At 36.8% G+C, this 21957-nt stretch overlaps 1 protein-coding gene across 3 annotated transcripts in view; it reads right to left on the bottom strand.

Annotated features, from left to right (window-relative positions):
• The window catches only part of DNAJC15 (DnaJ heat shock protein family (Hsp40) member C15), an 80049-nt gene that overhangs the window by 27094 nt on the left and 30998 nt on the right, over nucleotides 1-21957 (bottom strand). For 2 of the 3 annotated variants that reach the window (XM_035003315.1, XM_035003318.1), the window contains exons 3-5: nucleotides 20838-20911; nucleotides 11249-11325; nucleotides 2699-2769 (exon numbers count right to left, since the gene is read on the bottom strand). In XM_035003315.1, coding sequence (XP_034859206.1) covers nucleotides 2699-2769; nucleotides 11249-11325; nucleotides 20838-20911 — 222 coding nt within the window. Of the gene's footprint in view, nucleotides 1-386; nucleotides 414-2698; nucleotides 2770-11248; nucleotides 11326-20837; nucleotides 20912-21957 lie in introns of those variants that run through there. The other variant, XM_035003317.1, reaches the window with a different exon arrangement.

Below are 21957 nucleotides of genomic sequence, written 5' to 3'. Positions count from 1 at the left end.
TCTTTGCACAAGTTGATAATGAAATGTGTGACAAATTATAGTTGATCACACATTTGAAGTTCCAACTTTGTTTTACTGGCTGGCAGCAAAACCAGCAGAAATGTGACTTGGGGATGAAGTGGGGGTATATTCATGAATTTCAGAAGCATGGAGTAGAGGATTTAAGTTTTGCAACTACCTATATAACACTCAGTCAGTGCTGACCTGGTCAAAGCAAATATGATAAGGAATTAGAAAAAGAGGAAACAAAACTGGGGCGCCTGGGTGGCTCAGTCGTTAAGCGTCTGCCTTCGGCTCGGATCATGGTCTCAGAGTCCTGGGATCGAGCCCTGCATCAGGCTCCCTGCTCCCCCACTCCCCCTGCTTGTGTTCTCTCTCTGGCTGTGTCTCTCTCTGTCAAAATAAGTAAAATACTAAAAAAAAAAAAAAAAAGAAGAAGAAGAAGAAGAAGAGACAAAATTAAGAGTTCCCCATTCTCATATTTCCCCAAATACTTCTAGCTTTCTCTCTCTGAAAACAATGAGACATTTTTGTTGAAAATCTGTTACCTTCCTCTCATTAAAAAGAAAACAAAACGACCTTCCTTCTCAAGAGACCATTTCAGGATTTATGAGTTATCATCTCCTAACTCCATCATCCATGAATACTTTCCCTCCAGTGATGGCAATATTCCTTAATTCACTCTACTTTTATTAGAGCAGGAGTTCTTAACTGTGAGCATACACATGGGTGTTGGGAAATCTATGAACTCTCTGAAACTCCAAATGTTTTTAAAATTGTGGGTGAATGAGCAATTATATGAACAAAATGTCCACAGTTGTCAATACATTCTTAGAGGGTACAATAATCCAAAATGATTAAAAGCATCTTTCTTGGGTGAAAAATGTGATCTGAATAGAAATATACAGTACAAGTTCTTCATTAATTGAATAGGCATATAAAGATATTATATCACTTAACAAAAAGGACTTTAGAAATAAATCCCCTCAGGGGCGCCTGGGTGGCTCAGACAGTTAAGCGTCTGCCTTCGGCTCGGGTCATGATCCCAGGGTCCTGGGATCGAGCCCCACGTTGGGCTCCCTGCTGAGCAGGGAGCCTGCTTCTCACTCTCCCTCTGCCTGCTGCTTCCCCTGCTTGTACACACTCTCTCTCTGTCAAAAATAAAAATAAAATCTTTAAAAAAATTTAAAAAAGAAAGAAATCCCTTCATTTTATAGAAGATAAAATTGACATTTTGAGAGGTAAAGGGAGTGTTCAAGGTCATACTGCTAGTTAGAAGGCAGAAGCCAGAGAAAAACACCAGCCTCCGGCTTCCAGGTCCATTCCCTCACATCCTGCTACTACACGGGGCCAGACAGGATATCAGTAAGCATACTACAAGCAGTCAACAATCCCACCTCTGATAAATATATGACCTCGGAGTAAATCAAGTAATTCTGTAAACACCACTGGCTCATAGGAAATACATTTTCTTTTTTTACTAAATGTATCTAAAAATACATGTTCTCTTAGATACATTTTAGAACTTGCTTCCTTGCCAGTAGGCACAATCAACAACTTGTCAATCATCTGAAAGACATGAGTGCCTGATCCTACTGCAATCAATCAGAGAAGGGCATACACTTGACCTGGAAGGGACAAAGGATGTTTAGTAGGAGACAGAGGGCTTCAAGGAGGCACTTTAAACACATTTCTTTCTGAGCCAATTACTCTGAAAGCCCACAATGCGAAGTAAATTAGTTGAGTGGATCTTTTAGTAACTGTTGAAGCTATTTAGAAATTTTAAGCAAAATCTCTTTTCAAAGTTTATTCTCTTATTTATTCATACTAAAGAAGAGCAAATAAAAAAGCCAAAGATGATGTTTAGTGAAAAGAATTTTTATAGTACATAATTAAGTGAGGAAACCGAAAAAGAATGCCCTACTTTGGTGTCAGGATGTGTAGAAATCCAAAATTTGTTTTTAATTTTTTTCAAGAAAATTGGAAAACTGGAAGTCTGTAAATAAGAATCCAAAAAACCCTTCATTTTCCTCCCCCACTGCACCCTTGACTTCTGAAATACAGTGCAACTTTCTACCATCTGTTATTTTAGAGAAGAAACAGTAATGAACATATGGGCTTTCTCTCTCAAGCAGCTGTAGTGTAGTTAAAGTAATAATAATTGTCTTTCTGTAAGATAAATTTACATTAATAACCTTAATGTTATTAAGTTAAAAACAAATGGCTCAGCCTCAGAGCCTTCCAGAATAAAATTAAGAAATTCAGAATTATCTATGACATAGTACAGAGATTTAGAAGATACCCTCTAAATCTTATGCTTTTATGTTTAAGGTTAAACAAACGTAATTCATGACGCCCATATCAATTCACACAGAGTCCACAACTCATGTTTTCTCTTTCCCAGGCAAAATGCTAGGAGCCTCAAACAGGGGCTAGGTACGCATATATAAAAATCAGTAACTAAGTTCTTGAAAGCTGATAATATGAATCCACCACCTCTGTGGGTTACTGAACTCCAATCCAAAAGCTTATTTACTTGTAAGAAAAATCACAATACATGTGGCACATAAACTTCTATTTCAACAATATATATATAAATATCACTTACATATATCACTTATAATGAGTTTAAGTAAACTGAAAGGAATTCAGAACAGATTCAGATCCACATATTATGAAAAATAGGAATTTTACCTACCTTTATCTGGGTGATTCAAAATCATGATTCTCCTATGAGCTGTTCTAATCTTGGCCTTGCCAGCAGATGGGCTGTAAAAAGAAATTAAAGTGCTTATAATAAATAGTGTCGAATGCAGATTATAAATTGACAGTTTATATGGGTTTCAAGGAATTAAAAACTAATGAGAATTTCACCATCTTGTGGCTAAATATGAAATTACAGCTTGTCACTGAAGTCTACTAACCATCAAAATAAACTGTTCATTCAATATTGCATGTATTTTTCTTCCTTTGTAATGCCAGTCTCTATTTTCAATCAATTAAAAAAAAAGAACACAATAGGGGCGCCTGGGTGGCACAGTCAGTTAAGCAACCCACTCTTGGTTTCAGCTCAGGTTGTGATCTCAGGGTGGTGAGATCAAGCCCCGAGTTGGTCTCCAGGCTCATCATGAAATCTGCTTGAGATTCTCTCTCCCTCTCCCTCTGGCCCTCCCGTTCATGCTCTCTCTCTTTAAAATAAATACATCTTTAAAAAATAAATGAATAAAATAAAACACAACATACAGGGTAGGAGAGTCATAGTCTATAGACTATACTGAGTTTGAAAACATATGCCTCAAGTTATTTGGGGGGAAGGCAGTTTACATAATGTAACAGACAGGTATCTGGACTCCAGAGCTACTAGACTGCCAGATTTCATTTCCATTGCTATTTCGGATGGGGTAAACGCAGTCAAAAGTTTTAACCTCTCTGTACTTCAGTTTCCTCATTGTAAAACAGGGCTAAGAACAACAAATTCCTCATAGAGCGACTGTAGGGATTAAATGAGTTAAAGCCAACAAAGTGCTAGAGCAGTGCCTGGCATGTAGCAAGTGCTTTAAAATAGTTAGCTTTCATTATTATTATTATGTTTCAACAGAGCATCTCAAAACTCTTCATAGCTCATAATTTATTTAACTTGTGAGAAACCTATGGGAAAAGCTGTAACAAAAATTGAGAACGTTAAATGAACTTAAAATTATTTCAGTAAAAACTAATTTATCCAGTATTGGAAAAGTTTCTGACTAGCACATTTTCCAAGCAAGGAAACTAAATTAACAGTTAACAACAACAAAATTCTGGTATTGCTAATTAATAGCTATACTATCTTATCTAAGTTCTTTAACTTTCCTGGGTCTCAAATTGGGACAATGGCAGCTAACTTAAAGTACAGAGTGGTTGTTGTAAAGCTCAAAGTAATTTAATTTGTATGGATGAACCACACTGTACTGGATAAAAGCAGGTACTTTTAGAGATATTCAAACATAGGTTCAACATCCTGATTCCACCATTCATTAGCTGCAAAACTCTGTCTTGCTCACTTAAACTCTCTGAGTGAAAATTCTCTCCTAAGTAAAATGGACATACTAAACTACCTCCCACAGAGCGCTTGGGTGGCTCAGTCATTAAGCATCTGCCTTCGGCTCAGGTCATGATCCCAGGGTCCTGGGATCGAGCCCCTCCCTGCTCCGCGGGAAGCCTGCTTCTCCCTCTCCCACTCCCCCTGCTTATGTTCCCTCTCTCGCTGTGTCTCTCTCTGTCAAATAAACAAATAAAATTAAAATAAATAAATAAATAAAATAAACTACCTCCCAGGATTATTTTAAGAATAAATTAGATAATGCAAGTAAAAGGATCAGCATAACCTAGCATAGAGTTAGTGTTCAAAAATAACTAGCCTTTAGTTATTATTATAAAGATAAAGCATGCTTATGAAAATATATTACATATTTCCCACTTTTAAAAATGTAGTATAAGGGGTGCCTGGGTGGCTCAGTTGGTTAAGCGACTGCCTTCGGCTCAGGTCATGATCCTGGAGTCCCTGGATCGAGTCCCGAATCGGGCTTCCTGCTCGGCGGGGAGTCTGCTTCTCCCTCTGACCCTCCCCTCTCTCCTGTGCTCTCTCTCATTCTCTCTCTCAAATAAATAAATAAAATCTTTAAAAAAAAAAAAAAAACCTTTAAAAATGTAGTATAAGTAACCTAATTTGTTTCTTGAATGACTCAAAAGTATTAACCTGAGTATAAATTAAGTGCAAAGAAATTCTTAAGATCTGCAGATATTTTTGTTCACCCTTGTCTTTTTTTTTTTTTTTTTAAAGATTTTATTTATTTGACAGAGAGAGATACAGCGAGAGAGGGAACACAAGCAGGGGGAGTGGGAGAGGGAGAAGCAGGCTTCCCGCGGAGCGGGGAGCCCAATGCGGGGCTCGATCCCAGGACCCTGGGACCATGACCTGAGCCAAAGGCAGACGCTTAACGACCGAGCCACCCAAGTGCCCCTGTTCACCCTTGTCTTAAAAGAGTCCTCGAATGCTTTCCATTTAAGTTCTTCTGTCTGTTTTTAGCACTGCCTCCCGTGATATCAGCTGTGAACCCTTGATTCTGCCATTGTTCCAGTCTAGCTATTCCTTGACAGTTACTTATACTTCTAATCTTTTGAGGTTAAGTAACAGATCACCAAGCATGTTAAAACACACTATCAACTGCTGAATATAAAATATTCTTCTATGAATAAAAAAATGTCCTGAGTCAAAGACAAAATCAAAAGAGAAAAAAAACATCGAGACAAATGCAAATGAAAATGGAAATATAACAACAAATTTATGGGATGCAGCAAAAGCAGTTCTAAGATGGAAGTTTACAGTCAGTTTATAGTAATAAATGCCTATATTAAGAAAAAAGAAAGAGCTCAAATAAACAACTTTATTTATGCCTCAGGGAAGTAGAAAAAAGAAGGATAAACTAAGGCCAAAGTTAGTTGAAGGAAGGAAATAACAAAGATCCAGAGTAAAAATAAATGAAACAAAGATTAAAAAGACAATAAAAAGTTGTCTTTTATTGTCTTAATGAAATGAAGGGCTGTGTTTTTGAAAAGATAAACAAAATAGGCAAACCATTAGCTAGACTCTCAAGAAAAAAACAGAGAGAACTCAAATAAAATCAGAAATGAAAGAGAAGACATTACAACTGATACCACAAAAATACAAAGGATCATAACTATTATCAACCATTATACACCAACAAAATGGACAATGTAGAAGAGACAAATACTACAAACATATAAACTACCAAGACTGAATGAGGAAGAAATAGAAAATCTGAACAGACCAATTATTAACAATGGATTGAATCACTAATCAAAAACCTCCCAACAGAGAAAACCCCAGGATGAGACACCTTCACTGAAATCTACCAAACATCTAAAGAATACCAATTCTCCTCAAACTTTTCCAAAAAATAGAAGAGGAAACGCCTTCCAAACTCATTTTATAAGGCAAGCATTATCCTGATACCACAAGCAGACAAGGACACTAGAAGAAAAGAAAATTACAGGCCAATATGCCCGATGAACATTGATGCCAAACTCATCAGCAAAATATAAGCAAACCAAATTCAACAAAACATTAAAAGGATCATACATCATGAACAAGTAGGATTTATTCCAGGGATGAAAGGATGGTGCAATATCCACAGATCAATCAATGTGAAACACCATAAATGTGAAACAAAATAAAGGATAAAAATCATGACATTTCCAAAGATGTAGAAAAACATTTGACTAAATTCAACACCCATTCATGACAAAAACTCTCAACAAAGTTAGTATAGAGGGAATATACCTCAACATGATAAAGGCCATATGACAAATGCATAGCAACTATCATACTCAATGGTGAAAAGCTCAGAGTTTTTCCTCTGAGATTAGATACAACACAGGTTGTCTGCTCTCACCACTTTTATCCAACATAGTACTGGAAGTCATGGCCAGAGGAATTAGGCAAGAAGAAGAAATGAAGAGCATCCAAATCGGAAACAAAGAAGTAAAACTGCAGATGACATGATATTACATAAAGAAAACCCTGAAACTGTTAGAACTAACCCATCAATTAGGTAAAGTTGGAGGATACAAAATCAATATACAAAAATCTGTTGCCCCTCTATACACTAAAAACAAACTATCAGAAAGAGAAAGTAAGAAAATCCCATTTACAATTGCATCAAAAAGAATAAAATACCTAGAAATAAATTTAACAAGGAGGTTAAAGACCTATACACTGAAAACTATAAGACATTGGTGAAAGAAATTAAAAACACCAATAAATAGAAGGATATCCCACACTCACGGATTGGAAGAATTCATTTTGTTAAAATGTCCAGACTATTCAAAGCAATCTACAGATACAATGAAATCCCTATCAAAATTCCTAAGGCATTTTTCACAAAAATGGAACAATCCTAAAATTTGTATGGAACCACAAAGACTCCAAATAGCCAAAGCAATCTTGGGAAAGAACAAAGGTGGAGGCATCACACTTCCTAAATTCAAACTATATTACAGACCTATAATAATCAAAACAGTATGGTATTAGGTTAAAAACAGACACATAAATCAATGGAACAGAATAGAGAACCCAGAAATAAACCCATATATATATGGTCAATTATGACAAAGGAGCCAAAAACAGAAAACAAATAAACGATAGTTTCCTCAATAAATGGTATTGGGAAATCTGGACAGCCACATGCAAAGGAATGAAACCGGACCCTTATCACACCACACATGAAAATCAACTCAAAATGGATTAAAGCCTTGAACTAAAGACCTGAAACCATAAAGCTCCTAGAAGGAAATACAGGGGGTAAGCTCCTTGACATCAGTCTTTGCAGTAATTTTTAAAATTTGAAATCAAAAGCAAAGGCAACAAAACAAAATTAAACTAGTGGGACTACATCAAACTTTAAAAAGTTTCTACACAGTAAGGAAAACCATCAACAAGATGAAAGAAGTCACCTACGGAATAGGGAGAAAATATTTGTGAATCATATATCTAGTAGGAGGTTATTTCCAAAATAAAGAACTCATACAATTCAATAATATAGCATAGCTAGATAGATAGGTGGATCTGATTTCAAAATGAGTGGAGGATCTGACTAGACCTTTTTCCAAAAACATAAAATGGCAAACAGGTACATGAGGTGATCAGCATCACTAATCACCGGGGAAATGCAAATCAAAACCACAATGAGATATCACCTCACAGCTTGTAGAATGACTGTCATCAAAAAGACAAGAAATAAACAAATGTTAGAAAGATGCAAAGGGAACTGTTCATGGAAATGTAAACTTTGCAATCTATATGTATTATACATATAGCAAATCAATATATTTTACATCCTACATATACAATGTTTTTTGTCAATTATATCTCAATAAAACTAAAGGAGAATTTTTAAAATTAAAAAAAATTAAAAAAAAAAAGTCTTTTAGTGTAAGGACTATTAGGGTATTCCTTTTCACTGTTTTTTGAAAGTCCTCTGGGGGACCATTTCAAACTTACTTTTTGTTTTGTAGATACTTCCCAGATAGCCAATCAAGACACTGTCTGATTCTAAAGACTACTAAGTTTTGAAAAAGAAGTCATTAAACACTGCACCAGGGCTATGAACACTTTAACTGCCTAATTATTAAGAAATGAAAAACACATTATTTTTTTTTTAATTCCAATATGTTTAGTTTCCTGTAGTAAGTCTACATTTATCATTCTCTTTCCTTTATTAGTTATGTTTCCTAGCTCTTCTGTAGATATTTGACATGTCTCCTTAGGTAGATACTAAAGAAGAGAAGCTATGTTTTGTATCTTAAAATAGCATCTAGTATTAAATATGCAATAGATGCTTAATGCATTTTATACAGCCCTCCAAAAGAAAATGGCTATAAAGGGGCACCTGGGTGGCTCAGTCGTTAAGCATCTGCCTTTGGCTCAGGTCTTGATCCCAGCGTCCTGGGATCGAGCCCCGCATTGGGCTCCCTGCTCAGCAGGGGTCTGCTTCTCCCTCTGACCCTCCTCCTTCTCATGTTCTCTCTCTCTCTCCCATTCTCTCTCTCTCTCTCCAATAAATAAATAAAATCTTTAAAAAAAAAAAAGGTAATAATTATCAGACTCATAGTGATGAACTTTGGGAATGAGGGAAGTATTCTTGTGTGCCTACAGAGTTTATTCCCTTTTCCTTATTGCTATATTAAGTCTCTAGGAACTTAGTACATTTTAATAAATTTATTTGTTGTTCTAAAGATTAAACAAGATGGGAGAATCGTAGTTCTTAAACATAGTATAAAAATTAAATAAAGAGCAATGGATCTCCAGTACAAACAATTTCACCATGAAATTGAAAGTATAACTTTAAATATCACATTTCCTAGATCAAGGAATACACAGTGTTCCCTGGAATGTGTACCCACTTTGACTGGGACTGGGAATTGGGGTGCATGGAACTGAGTGGTGTTCTCTAATCCTGGGGCAAATGGAGTAGTTTTGGTTTCATCATTTTTACTATTGGTCTTTTGAGTAACATTTAGCTTAACACAGTTCCACAGAAGTTTTCAAAAAGTATGAGAATCACACATGTGCATCACTTCAGAGAGTAACAGGTATAGTAATAGTTTTTCTGGGCAGCTCGGTAAAATATATTAGGTTTCATGAATATGTAAGAATGTACAGGATCATCTAGTAGCACATAGAATATTTTTTAATAGGTTATCCATACAGTCAGCTCCATTTTGCCTTTACCTATTTGTTATATAGTCTATATAGCTTAGATTCATTGATCATAGAGAATGGAGCCACGGCAATGTATTCACATCTTAAAGAATCTTCTCAAAATCAACACTACCTGATTGAAAGAAAGGGCTAGAGGAAAGCAAATAAGGCTTACCCTTCTATTTAATGTGTTAAGAGCAAATATTTAGCTTCTGCATTTGTGATACAGATAGGAAGAAAGAGGAGCCAACATTTATTTAGCACCTGTTATTTGGTAGGTACTTTTATAAAAAGGTATCCTCCTATCATTTTACATTATTTCAACAAGGCTAAATAGTATTAATTCTATTCAAAACTGAAGAAACTGAAGGGCAGAAGAACTAAAAATAAGTTGACCGGGGGGCACCTGGGTGGCTCAGTCGGTTAAGCATCTGCCTTCAGCTCAGGTCACGATCCCAGGGTCCTGGGATCAAGTCCCGCATCGGGCTCCCTGCTCAACAGAAGCCTGCTTCTCCTTCTCCCTCTGCCTGCCACTCCCTCTGCTTGTGCTCTCTCTGTCAAATAAATAAAATCTTAAAAAAAATAAATAAATAAAATAACTTGACCAGACTCGTACAATGTGGTGCTTTAGTGATAGAACCGGGACAAGGATCTGTTTTGCTCAGCTGGTATTTGTTGAGTAGTTACTAAGTGCCATGTTTATATTAAGAATTATCTATGTATTAGTCTTCACAACAGTCCTAGGCAATAGAAACTGATATTATGTTTATTTTACAAATGATGACATTGAGGTCACACAGCTGGTAAATGGTAAAACCGGTATTCATACTCAGACTCACCTGTAATTAGAGGATATACTCTTAACAGCAAATTATCCTTGTGAAATTTTCTACAGTTTCTAGTTCAACAGGATAAACCTTTATAACCATAAATCTTAAGTTCTAATTATCTGTCTCAATAACAGGAGTGCCTTGGATGATGTTAAATGATATTTTCTCAAGAACCTTTGTATATTCCTATTTCAAGACTATGAATGGGATGGTGTGGGGACCCAATAAAACTTCAAGAAAAATAACAATGCCATCCTGAATAATATTAAAGCAAATAATAATCAGCAATATAGCCAACTTCCTAATTTGGTTCCCCTACCTGAAACCTATTCTCAGTGAGAGATTTCATCTTTTATTTAATAAAGCACCAAGCTGAACTGAGCTGTTTCCCTTGCTTGTTCACCCCTTTGTTTTTCTTGCTAAGGCAAAAGAAGTAATTAAATGTTTTGGCCTTAAAAATCTGCTAATCTACAAGAGATTTAAAAGACTATATCAACATAGGGCTTTATGACCTATATTGAGCTTGTGTTGATTAAATCATCAGAAGATCTGTTGTGGATGACATACTATAACCAACCCCCACAAAAATTTGAGTGAGTTCTAAAGGAACATAAAGTAAACAAATGAATATATCAACTAGCAAATCTATAGCAGGGTACATCACTTAACACTAAAGTTAGGAAGATATCACAGAGCAATCACACAACAACATTAACTTTCTCCTATGCTGTCCAAAGTCACACAATAGATACTAAGGTGAAACAATTATAATAAAATATGCTAGATCAAATTATGGAAATAGAAAAGAATTGTGAAACAGATCCCATGTTATAACAGAAAAATGATTAGATAGCAAATTATAAAACTAAATCCAGAAACAATTCAGTGTCACAATAAGGGATATTTTGATAATTGCTGTGAAACTAGTATTAAGAGTTCCTTGTTAAGGAATAAAGACACAGCACATCATGCCTGATATTTTTAGGGGGAGTAGGATATTCTCTTAGATGTGAAGTTTTAAAATGTAAAAATTTTGTATTTTCTTCCTCTGCCTCCTATTCATAACTTAAAATATAAAGATAACTTTACTGTAACATTTTCTCCTTTTTCCAAAACAAGCTTGGCCACAAACAAAATAATACTTATTCAGCACACGTACCTTATACCCAAAATAAGACTAGCTTCTCGCCTACTCATTTTCTGTTCAAATCCTCCTTTATAGTAGGATGAAAGGCTCTGTACAGGAAAGAAAGAGCATGATATAATTAGTTCCACGTATGAGGTGGCATGACCTCAATCCCATCATAGCTGCAGTAAGAGCAATGCATTTTACTAGAAGTCAACTCGAAACTGTGAAGGGGCGAGCACTAAGCAATGATCCTTTACAAGAAACCATGACCAAGATGAACTTAATATTTCACTTTCAAATACATTAATTTTTCTACACTAAGATATACCAGAAAAAAAGAAATCAGTAGAAGCAAAAGGCTTGAACTTTTCCTAAACTCTGCAGTAATTTTCTCATTGGATAACCTTGATAAGTTATTAATGTTAGTATGACACACATCTTTTTTACCTCCAGGACTGGCTGATAGAGAAGGAAGAGGAGGAACTGACAAAGTGGGGAGGACATCAGGATAGCAGACAGGCAGGCCAAGAGAGACCAGAAAACAACTGCAAGGTCCCTGAAAGGTGACTGGAAAGGCAGGAGCCAGGAAGAGAGTAGTATTAGAGAGGCTATTGGGCCAGACTGGCCGGGGGGTGGGGACAGGCCATAAGCAATAGAAATAATTTAGGATTCTATTCTCAGAGCACTGGAGTAATGTCATTTGACTTTCTTTTGAAAGGATTACTCTAAATGCTATGTGGAGAATAGAAAGAGTGGTGCAAGAGGGAAGCAGGAGACCCGTTAAGAGGACATAACAATAATCTAGGCAAGAGATGATGGTGGTATGGGCCAGTGTGGTAATAGCAGAGCTAGTTTAAAAGTGATCAGATTCTAAATGTATTCTGAAAGCAACACTATGAGAGAGGGATTAAAGATGATGTAGTAAACACTACCATACACTGCGCAGCTTCTCCTTCAGAAGTGAAGGACTTACACTTTGGGTGCTGGGGCTGTTGCTGGCAGATGGCAGTGAGCCGTCAGACTCTTCAGGAATTGCCTTGGCTGAAGAAAGTCAAGTTCAGGTCCCCTTCCCAGAGCAGTCTCTATTTAATGACTGGTTGATATGGGGGTATAAACACTGTAGTTCTCTAGAGCTCAGTCCTTAGACTTCATATCTATAATTCACTTATCAGGTGATATCATTTAGTCTCATGGCTCCTTGCCCCAATCTGGGACAACCACCATGAGCCATCTGGGCTTCAGAGCTTGGCATGGGGTTGGCTGAGGCCTTTGTTACGACTGTACTGCAGCCTAAATTGTCCCTTTGTCCTTCTTCCTTCTCTTCCCTTCTGGAACTGTCGATCATACGAGCACTCCCTAATGAACTACTGTTGTACGATTTCTATTCCTTTAGTGCCCACGGTTCGTGGTCATACTGCTTCGAAGAATGAAGAGGGAGACCAGACGAAGAGTGGTAGACAGCAAGGCAAAGTTTATTGAGCGACAGTACAAAACTCCCAGAGAGGGAGGAGACCCAAGAGGGTTGCCATTTTGACATTTAAATCCAGGGGTTCTTATGAGCTCTTTTGTGGAACTATCTTAAGGATCCTAAGTGTGGGCCCCCTGTGGATTGGCTGCTAAGGCATGCCAATCAGGGCTTTGATCACACACCCGTCTACCTACTGGGTTATTATTCACATGCTGGTGGTCTTTTGGGTTAAATGGAGATATCCATATCTAAATGGAGAAGTGTGACTTGGAGGTAACATTGGGGAGTCATGAGTATATATACAGTATGTAAAGCCATGAGACTGAATGAGATCACCTAAGGAGTGAGAGAAGAGAAGAAGTCCAAAGACTGAACCCTAGAGATTGCAAGTCTGAGGGGCAGAGAAATGGAGATGAATCAGTAAGCAGACAGGAGGCCCAGCAGTGAGGCAGAAGGAAAAGCAGACACCAAAAGTAAGGGAAAAACAGTTTCAAACACTTCTGATAGGTTAAGTTAGATGTGAGCTGAGACCTGACTGCTGGATTTATCAAAGAGGTCAAAGTCGTTGACAAGAGCTGCAGGGAGGGGCGCCTGGGTGGCTCAGTCATTAAGCGGCTGGCTGCCTTCCGCTCAGGTCATGATCCCAGGGTCCTGGGATTGAGCCCCCACATCGGGCTCCCTGAGCAATGGGAAGCCTGCTTCTCCCTGTCCCACTCCCCCTGCTTGTGCTCCTCTCACTGTGTCTCTGCCAAATAAATAAATAAAATCTTTAACAAAAAAAGCTCTTTTTTAGAGCTGCAGGGAGTAGGAGTGAGAGTCTGATTAGAGTGGGTTTAAGAGAGAACAGGAGGGAAGGAATGGGAGACAGCAAGTACAGACAATGCTTTAGGAGTTCTTAACGGAGAAACAGGATGCATGAACTCAACTTTGAAAAGGAAAAAATACATCAATGATTGTACTGCTTATAAGTTTTTAAAACATGAACCCCTATTTTTGTAAGGAAAAATAAGTAAGTGTATGTTTACATAAAACAACACCAGAAAGTATATACACTAAAATGTTATTTTTGGTTGGTGACATCATGAGTAATTTTTTTTTCTTTATGTTTATTTTTACTTTCTAAATTTTCAACAATGAACACAGGCTACCTGTACAATTTTTAAAAAAGAGAACTAAATAAAAGACCAAGGAAATTATTAGAACTTAAAAAATGAACCAGATCTGGTCATTTATATAAGCTGTTGTCTTTGAACAGCTTGTTAAAAATTTCTACTTGGTAATAATTCCCTGGCAATTAATTCATTTAAACAAGCACTTCAGCACCTAGTACATGCCAGGAACATTTCAAATGAGACAGGTCAAGTTTTGTCCTTCATCACACAGATGCTAACCTATCAATGTACCAGTGTTGTGAGGAATATGATAGATGATTTCAATTTTCAAGTAATTAACAATCTAGAAAGAAAACTAAAAATAATACCCTTCTCCAAGGTCTGAGTGGAGGAAGAGAATCAAATTATTTAAGTACACATAGTAACCTGGACAAATTATACACACGCACACACGTACATGTATACACACACACACACACATGGAGGGGACTATATAAAAGACTAGGGGATCTAACAGAGGAATAACAGCTGGTTTTAAGTTTTCTCTCAGCAGACTAAAATTTTTACTGGATGCGTACCTTTCTCCCTGACATTTCTGTAAGTATTTATTTACCTTAGAGAGCTCCAAAATGTCAACATAATAAACATGATAAATTGATGTTTCATGAAGTGTCACTCCCACTAGTCACAAAGCTCATTAACCCTAATGGCAGGTATTGTATCTGAGCAATTGTTTACTTTTAGTTTTGCCCAGATGGAAAAGGAGACCCAGAACTTAAAATCTAGCATTTGGATGAGGCTCACACCCTAAAACACTGACCTGCTTATGAGTAAGTGAATCTGTGCGTATCTGTAAGGAACAACTATAGAACAACTACATCAAATAGAGCAGATAGTTAAACTTTTTTTTTTTTTGGTTATACTTTTCTAATAGAATTTCTAAGAACAGAAACAGTATGATTCCACTACTTTTATGCTGCTATTTGAAATATACCCTGAACCTTACAAATTATTATTTTGTATTATTCTATTCATAAAGTATATATATAAACAACATACCTCAAAATCATTTTCCATCTAAAATTAGCATTAAGGGTGCCTGGGTGGCTCAGTTGGTTAAGCGTCTGCCTTCAGCTCAGGTCATGATCTCAGGGTCCTGGGATCAAGTCCCACATCGGGATCCCTGCTCAGCAGGGAGTCTTTTTCTCCCTCTGCTTCTACCCCTCCTCTGGCTCATGCTCTCTTGCTCTCTCGCTTGCTCTCTCTCTCAAATAAATAAAAATCTTTTATAAATAAATAAATAAATAAATAAAAAATTAGCATTAAATGCTATAGTGCCATATATTATCAAAGGAAATATGAAATTAACCAAGTTAAACAAAATCTTCATTAGAAAATTTACTCAAGGGTGCCTGGGTGGCTCAGTTGGTTAAGCGACTGCCTTCGGCTCAGGTCATGATCCTGGAGTCCCTGGATCAAGTCCCGCATCGGGCTCCCTGCTCGGCAGGGAGTCTGCTTCTCCCTCTGACCCTCCCCCCTCTCATGTACTCGCTCTGTCTCATTCTCTCTCTCTCAAATAAATAAATAAAATCTTTAAAAAAAAAAAAAAAAAGAAAATTTACTCAACCAAGAGGTGGAAATACAAAAGCCCTCCAGACAACCAAAGAAGAACTGTGTCATTCCATAATCTTAAGAAATACACTTACCATAAACTATAAATTCCTATTATTTACAATAATCTATTTCATTTAGAGAGCCACAGAGGGATGATATTAATTTGTGCTGTTTCCATGAATTTCACTTAACCATAAGACAAAGGAAATCCAATTTTTATTTTTATTTTTTAAAGATTTTATTTATTTATTTGACAGAGAGAGACACAGAGAGGGAACACAAGCAGGGGGCGTGGGAGAGGAAGAAGCAGGCTTCCTGCTGAGCAGGGAGCCTGATGCAGGGCTCAATCCCAGAACCCTGGGATCATGACCTGAGCTGAAGGCAGACGCTTAACGACTGAGCCACCCATGTGCCCCAGAAGTCCAATTTTTAAAAATTATATTCAAATAAAAGGACATTTTCACAAATAGAAAAATAAAAGCCTTAAAAGAAGATGAACGACTTGGGTTTTTTCCCCCAGGAAAAAAATAAGGGGTAGTTAAACATTAGCTGAGTTAATAACATGTTAATATATTAAAAATCAAGCAAAAAAGTACTGGCTCAAAACAGAAGATTGCATACAAAAGGTCTTTTGCTTTCTAAAGTGCCTTTGAAATGAGAAGAGAGATGTTTTTAAAAGGAAAAGTCCATTACAGGCCTAGAAAACAAGAGATGATACATACAAGTAACTTTAAAGAAATTCTGAAAGGTTGAAAACAGGTAAGACTGCACATACAGAAAAATAACTGCAGCCTCAAACACCAGAGGAAAAAAGAAAACCCTTCTCAGGAAATTAAGAAGAAAACCCTACCTTTCGAGTCAACAAATACAATAACAACATCAGGATAATTAATTAAACCAGAACAGCAGAGATGACCATTTCTAACTCCAGTAATACAGAGCATAAGGGACCTACCGCCTGTCATTTTGCCCTCAGGCTAAGAAAGACAACTGCATGCCTGGGATGTATCTCATTGTTGGGGGTAGGTCCCAAGAGAAGCCAAGGAGAGTACTAGCAGATCACATTTCAGAACCCAGAAGGCCGGGGAGGGACACAGTTATGCCAAGGAATAAAATATACATGGTACTCAATCTCTCCTCAATCTCCCTCTGGAGGTCCCAAGCCTGCCTCTGGGCTCCTTGCTTTGGAAGACATGCTGTTGACATAACCCATCTATGTATTCACAGACCACTATCAACCCTCTCATTCAATTAAATTATTGAAGTGAGTCTACCAAACTGCTGAGGAAGGCCACTTATATTAATCAACTTAGTTCCCACAAACAGAAACCAATAACCAAGGATTATCAGACATTTGAACAAATCCAGTATAATGGGGGAAAAGCAGAACAAAGATGAACAAAGAACAACTGGCTTTTGGAGGAAGGAGATAAATCAGGAAACAGAAGAGGATTTAACAAAATTTGAATTAGTATCTTAGAGCCATAAAGGGTAAGTTGCTATGAAAAAGAAGAAAATTTTCAGATATTAAAATATTACTGATGGGGTGCCTGGGTGGCTCAGTTGGTTAAGCCACTGCCTTCGGCTCAGGTCATGATCCTGGAGTTCCTGGATCGAGTCCCGCATCGGGCTCCCTGCTCAGCAGGGAGTCTGCTTCTCCCTCTGACCCTCCCCCTTCTCACGCTCTCTCTCTCTCATTCTCTCTCTCAAATAAATAAATAAAATCTTTAAAATATTACTGATGTAAAAAATTTAGCAGATGGACTAAATAACAGAATGTCCACTGCTAAAAACCAACCTGGTGATCTGGAAAATAAGCTGTGGAAATACTGTGGAATGTAAAACAAAAAGATAAGATGGAAAATAAGAAAGATACACTTAGAGGTCCAATGTGTCTCTAATAAGAGTTCCAGGAACAGAGAAGAGAGACAGTGGAAGGAAAAAATAATTAAAGAACAGCATAAGAGAATCTTCTAAAACAAAAGATAGACAATTTTCACTTAAGTCTCACTAAGAATACCTGTGAAATTTCAGAACATCAATAATAAAGAGAAAACCCCCAAAACTTCCAGAGTTAAAAAACAAACAAAAATCACCAAAAAACTGAAGTTTGTGTTTTAGACAGAAACAACAAAAGAAAACCAAAACAGGCTGCTTACAAAGGAACAATCAGAACAATCAGAAATGAGAAACATCAGAAATTCTGGCTGAGAGTCTTAGTGTACCAGAAAATGTGGCTAAGAATATGCAAGAAAGCATGTATGTGGCCACTGAGGTTCATTCAGTCTGAGCAGATTTTTTTTTTTTAAAGTAATCTCTACCCCCATCATGGGGCTTGAATTCATGATGCCAAGATCAAGAGCTGCAGCAGGCTCCACTGAATGAGCCAGCCAGGAGCCCCCTGAGCAGAGATTTCTGTCCTCCTCTCATACTGGCTCCACCAGATTCCAAAGAGCCAGCAGCTAACTGATGATTAACAGTGAGAGCAAAAGAAACAAACTGTTGGCAGAGAAGAACTTAAGACATTTACCATCCATGCATTCCATATGAAAAAATTACTCCAGGCAGTATTCCAGAAAAATGGAGGGAAAAAAGGTATGAAAAAACAAAGATGAGATTTAAGAACAAGATGATGTTAAAGCACAGAGAAAGCAAACTCCAAGAAAAAACTTAAAAAGAACCCACAGGAACTTGAACCTTGCAGGCCTTCTTTTGAGTCACAGAGATTTAGTGGCACACGATTACAATTCCCATTTTTTACCAACTCTATTTAGTTTCATAATGAATCATATTTACAACATCAAAACACTGTAAATGCCGTTGTTTTGTGAAGATTGACACTTTGAAATCATTAGTTTGCCAAGAGAAAGAATGTATATATTTATTTCTCAGTTTCCCTAGAATTACTAATATTTAAAGAATTGTTTAAGACACTCTTATCTTCAGAGAGGTATAATTATGATGACGATGATGATGATAAAGATATTCTAAGAAATATTTTCACTGCAAATTGCAGTAGCACTTTGTTGGGGAAAAAGGGGCCAGATTTATATAAAAGTGTTCCTTACCTCAGGCCCACAAAGGAGAAGGAAAGAGGGATACATCATTTCTCTCCTTAAGAAATGCAGGTGCCAAGTTCAGTATACCCGTGACAATCTCTTAAATTATTCTACCTTATCCGTGAGCCTCCACAGAGCAGTGAAAATTTTCTCATTTTCTTGCTCTCTCTTCCTTTACAATGTTAAATAATGTAGTTCTACAAAACTTGTCTTTTGTTTACAATATAAATATATCTACTGAAGATCACCTTAACAGAAGAGAAATAATTTCTGAAATTTGCTCCATTCATTATTTATAAACATATGGAAAGACATAAATAACAATCCATTAAAGAACTACGTCACTATTTCCATTCCTATATTTCAAGCCACTATTTTCCATTACCTGCACTATCTCAATACCCTCTTAACTGGATTGATAAGCTTTTACTCTGGTTCATTCCTGTCGACACTCCATGCAGCGGGCAGAGTGATAACCTAAAATGCAAATCACATCACCCCCATGCTCAAAAACCTTCCGAAAGCTTTCCATTACACTGAAAGTAAAATTTGCAGTCTATTGGGCTTGAAATGATCTAGGCCCTACTCTACCACTATTCTCTTTGCATACTCCTCTGGAGTTATTCTCGCTGCAAAGCTCATTTCCACCTCAGGACCTTTGCATTGTCCTCACTGCCTGGAAAGCTCTCTCTTCAGAGATTCACCTGGCCTTCTCCCTCATCTCAGAGAGGACTTCCCTGACCCATCTAATATAGATTCCTCATTGCTTTTATTCTTTAACCTCTTACACTGATTTAGTTTTCTTGAAAGCAGTCAACACTTCTACATATTATGTATTTTACTTACTTGTTAATTGCCTGTGTCCACTAAAATGTATGCTCCTAAGGGCAATGTCTTTTTATGGTTCCCTGACCACAGCCCACTCCCCACAGTAACGTCTGGCATGTAGTAGGAGTTTAATGAATACTTACTGAATGAATGCTAAATACCTATTAATACTGCAGCCAAATAAAATATAAGTAGGAAAACAGAAGGAAAAAATACCCCCCCCCAAAAATGTTCCCTCTAATCACACAGACATACATTTTTTTTTTTTAAAGATTTTATTTATTTATTTGAGAGAGAGAGAGAGACAGCGAGAGAGGGAACACAAGCAGGGGGGAGAGGGAGAAGCAGGCTTCCCGCGCAGCAGGGAGCCCGATGCGGGGCTCGATCCCAGGACCCTGAGATCATGACCTGAGCCGAAGGCAGACGCTTAACGACTGAGCCACCCAGGCGCCCCCACACAGACATACATTTATAGGTCTGCAATATCACTTGCACTTCTTTTGAACCTGAGTTTAATTATTTGTCAGTATGTCATCCTTTGAAAGTGTGGTCATTGTTCATGACTAACTAAGCCTCACAAGCCTGTAATGCCTTTGCTAAAACAAGCCATTCATTCTCAAATTGCTGCAAGCCAAGTTGATCTATCCCATATCTGTTTCTATTTCCCAGAAGTCAATGTTTATGCTATAAGGCTTCAGTGAGTTTTCTCTGCATTGTGTCCAGTGTTACAAAGCAGTTCACTACACTGCAGTTTTTTAGATACCTACTATCATTCATTCTTCACTTATATTCAGCTCAGGAGAGTAACTACAATGCCTGTAGATGAATGTATAAGCCCTACAGATTTCAGGATTGGAATCTTATCATTTTATGTTTGAGATGACCAGGTGCTGGTACAAGGGGACCAGTCTCAAATTTTAGGATGAAATAAATTCTTGGGTAAGCTCCATCAGGGTAGGGACCATGTCTATTTTGTTCATCAACTATACCCAGCTTCTACCACAGGGATTAGTATAGAAAATCACTGCTAGAATAAATAATATTAATTAAACAAAAAAGACAAATTACCTCAAAGTTGGTGTGATACTACTAAAAAGAATATAGTAATTAGGGGGCGCCTGGGTGGCTCAGTCGTTAAGCGTCTGCCTTTGGATCAGGTCATAATCCTGGAGTCCCAGGATCGAGTCCCGCATAAGCTCCCTGCTCAGCGGGGAGCCTGCCTCTCCCTCTGACCTTCCCCCGTCTCATGCTCTCTCTTTCTCACTCTGTAATAAATAAATTAAAAATCTTAAAAAAAAAAAAATATATATATATATATATAGTAATTAGATGTCAAAAGCAGGAATAAGGTTAGAAATAAAAATAATGTGGCCAAGAAACTAAAACAAATCAATAAATTAAACAAACCGTCCAAGGATATAATCAAGAAAGTAAACCATAAATGTTGGAAATCCAAGACATTTTCTGAATTACTATCAAATACGGCATATAAACAAAAGTCAAAATGAGCCTTCTTACTAAAGCCATCTTTAACTCACAGGAGTGGAAATCTTCTTTGCCGTTTCTGTGATTACTTGTTCTAGAGGCTTCCAGATTTGAAATGCATAGCGACCTAAATAATAACAGGAATAAAAGCAAATATATTTTCTATAATCAAATACAATACCCACAAGGTACTAACCACAATATTTACTGATAGCTTCTTGTATATATGTTATTTCAACAACCATTTCAAAATTTACCAGAAAGTCCTATTTTTTCAAATTTCTAGTTTATTAAATAGAGGAAGCATTTCATTTTAACATCATTAAAAGAGTTACTAAATTTATCAAGTTCTAATTCATGATTATAAAATTAGAAAATGTCAATGTTTATGTATCTTACATTTATACAATATGCTAGGTAACAAAAAAATAATATCCTAGTACTCCTTCCACCACAAACTATAGATAAAGTCCTCTCACGTATGTATATTCACATATCTGGTTATTTGTACTGTTTTTTCAGTGATAATCACTTTGAAATATATAGAAAACAAAAACTACTTATGATCTGTACAACACAGGAATAATTTTAATGGAGTTACCTCTAAAGTAAAAAAGCAGTTATGTAAGAAATATTCACCAAAGATATTTACTGTCAATTTCTCACTGAGGATGACTATTCTCCTAAAAACATATTTTATTTTGGTGCTTTCTTTTCTTAGGTATCCTACTAATTAAAACTCCTCTGTCTTCAATAGCAAAACAGGTTCCAAATTGTTTCGAGGGTATGGAACAAGAATAAAATATTACCTGGCCAATTTACCTTTTGTACCCTAATCAGCACATGTATCTACTAATAGTAGTGTCTTTCTTCCCAAAAAGTCTTGCTAGAAAACCCATTATGACACTCTGGACTTTATTCAATTTCCAGCCATAACCTTCTTCGCAAATGAAGATTTCCACTGGGGAAGTTCAATTACAAACATCTTTTAGAAAAAGTTACTATCTAAACATACTGTTATTCCTGTGCAAACAACATGTGAAAGTGAGAAATAGAATGCTAGAAATGGAAAATGGGAAGTAGTCAATCCAAGTAGAAGACAAAAAATTCTTGAGATCAAGGAGAACATTAAATAAAGGGAAATTAAATAAATTAAATAAGTGAAATTAAGTA

Source organism: Mirounga leonina, unplaced genomic scaffold, assembly GCF_011800145.1.
Source record: "Mirounga leonina isolate KUSES-001 unplaced genomic scaffold, KU_Mleo_1.0 Mir_127, whole genome shotgun sequence".
NCBI lineage: Eukaryota > Metazoa > Chordata > Mammalia > Carnivora > Phocidae > Mirounga > Mirounga leonina.
This window is presented reverse-complemented; position numbering and strand designations above follow the sequence as displayed.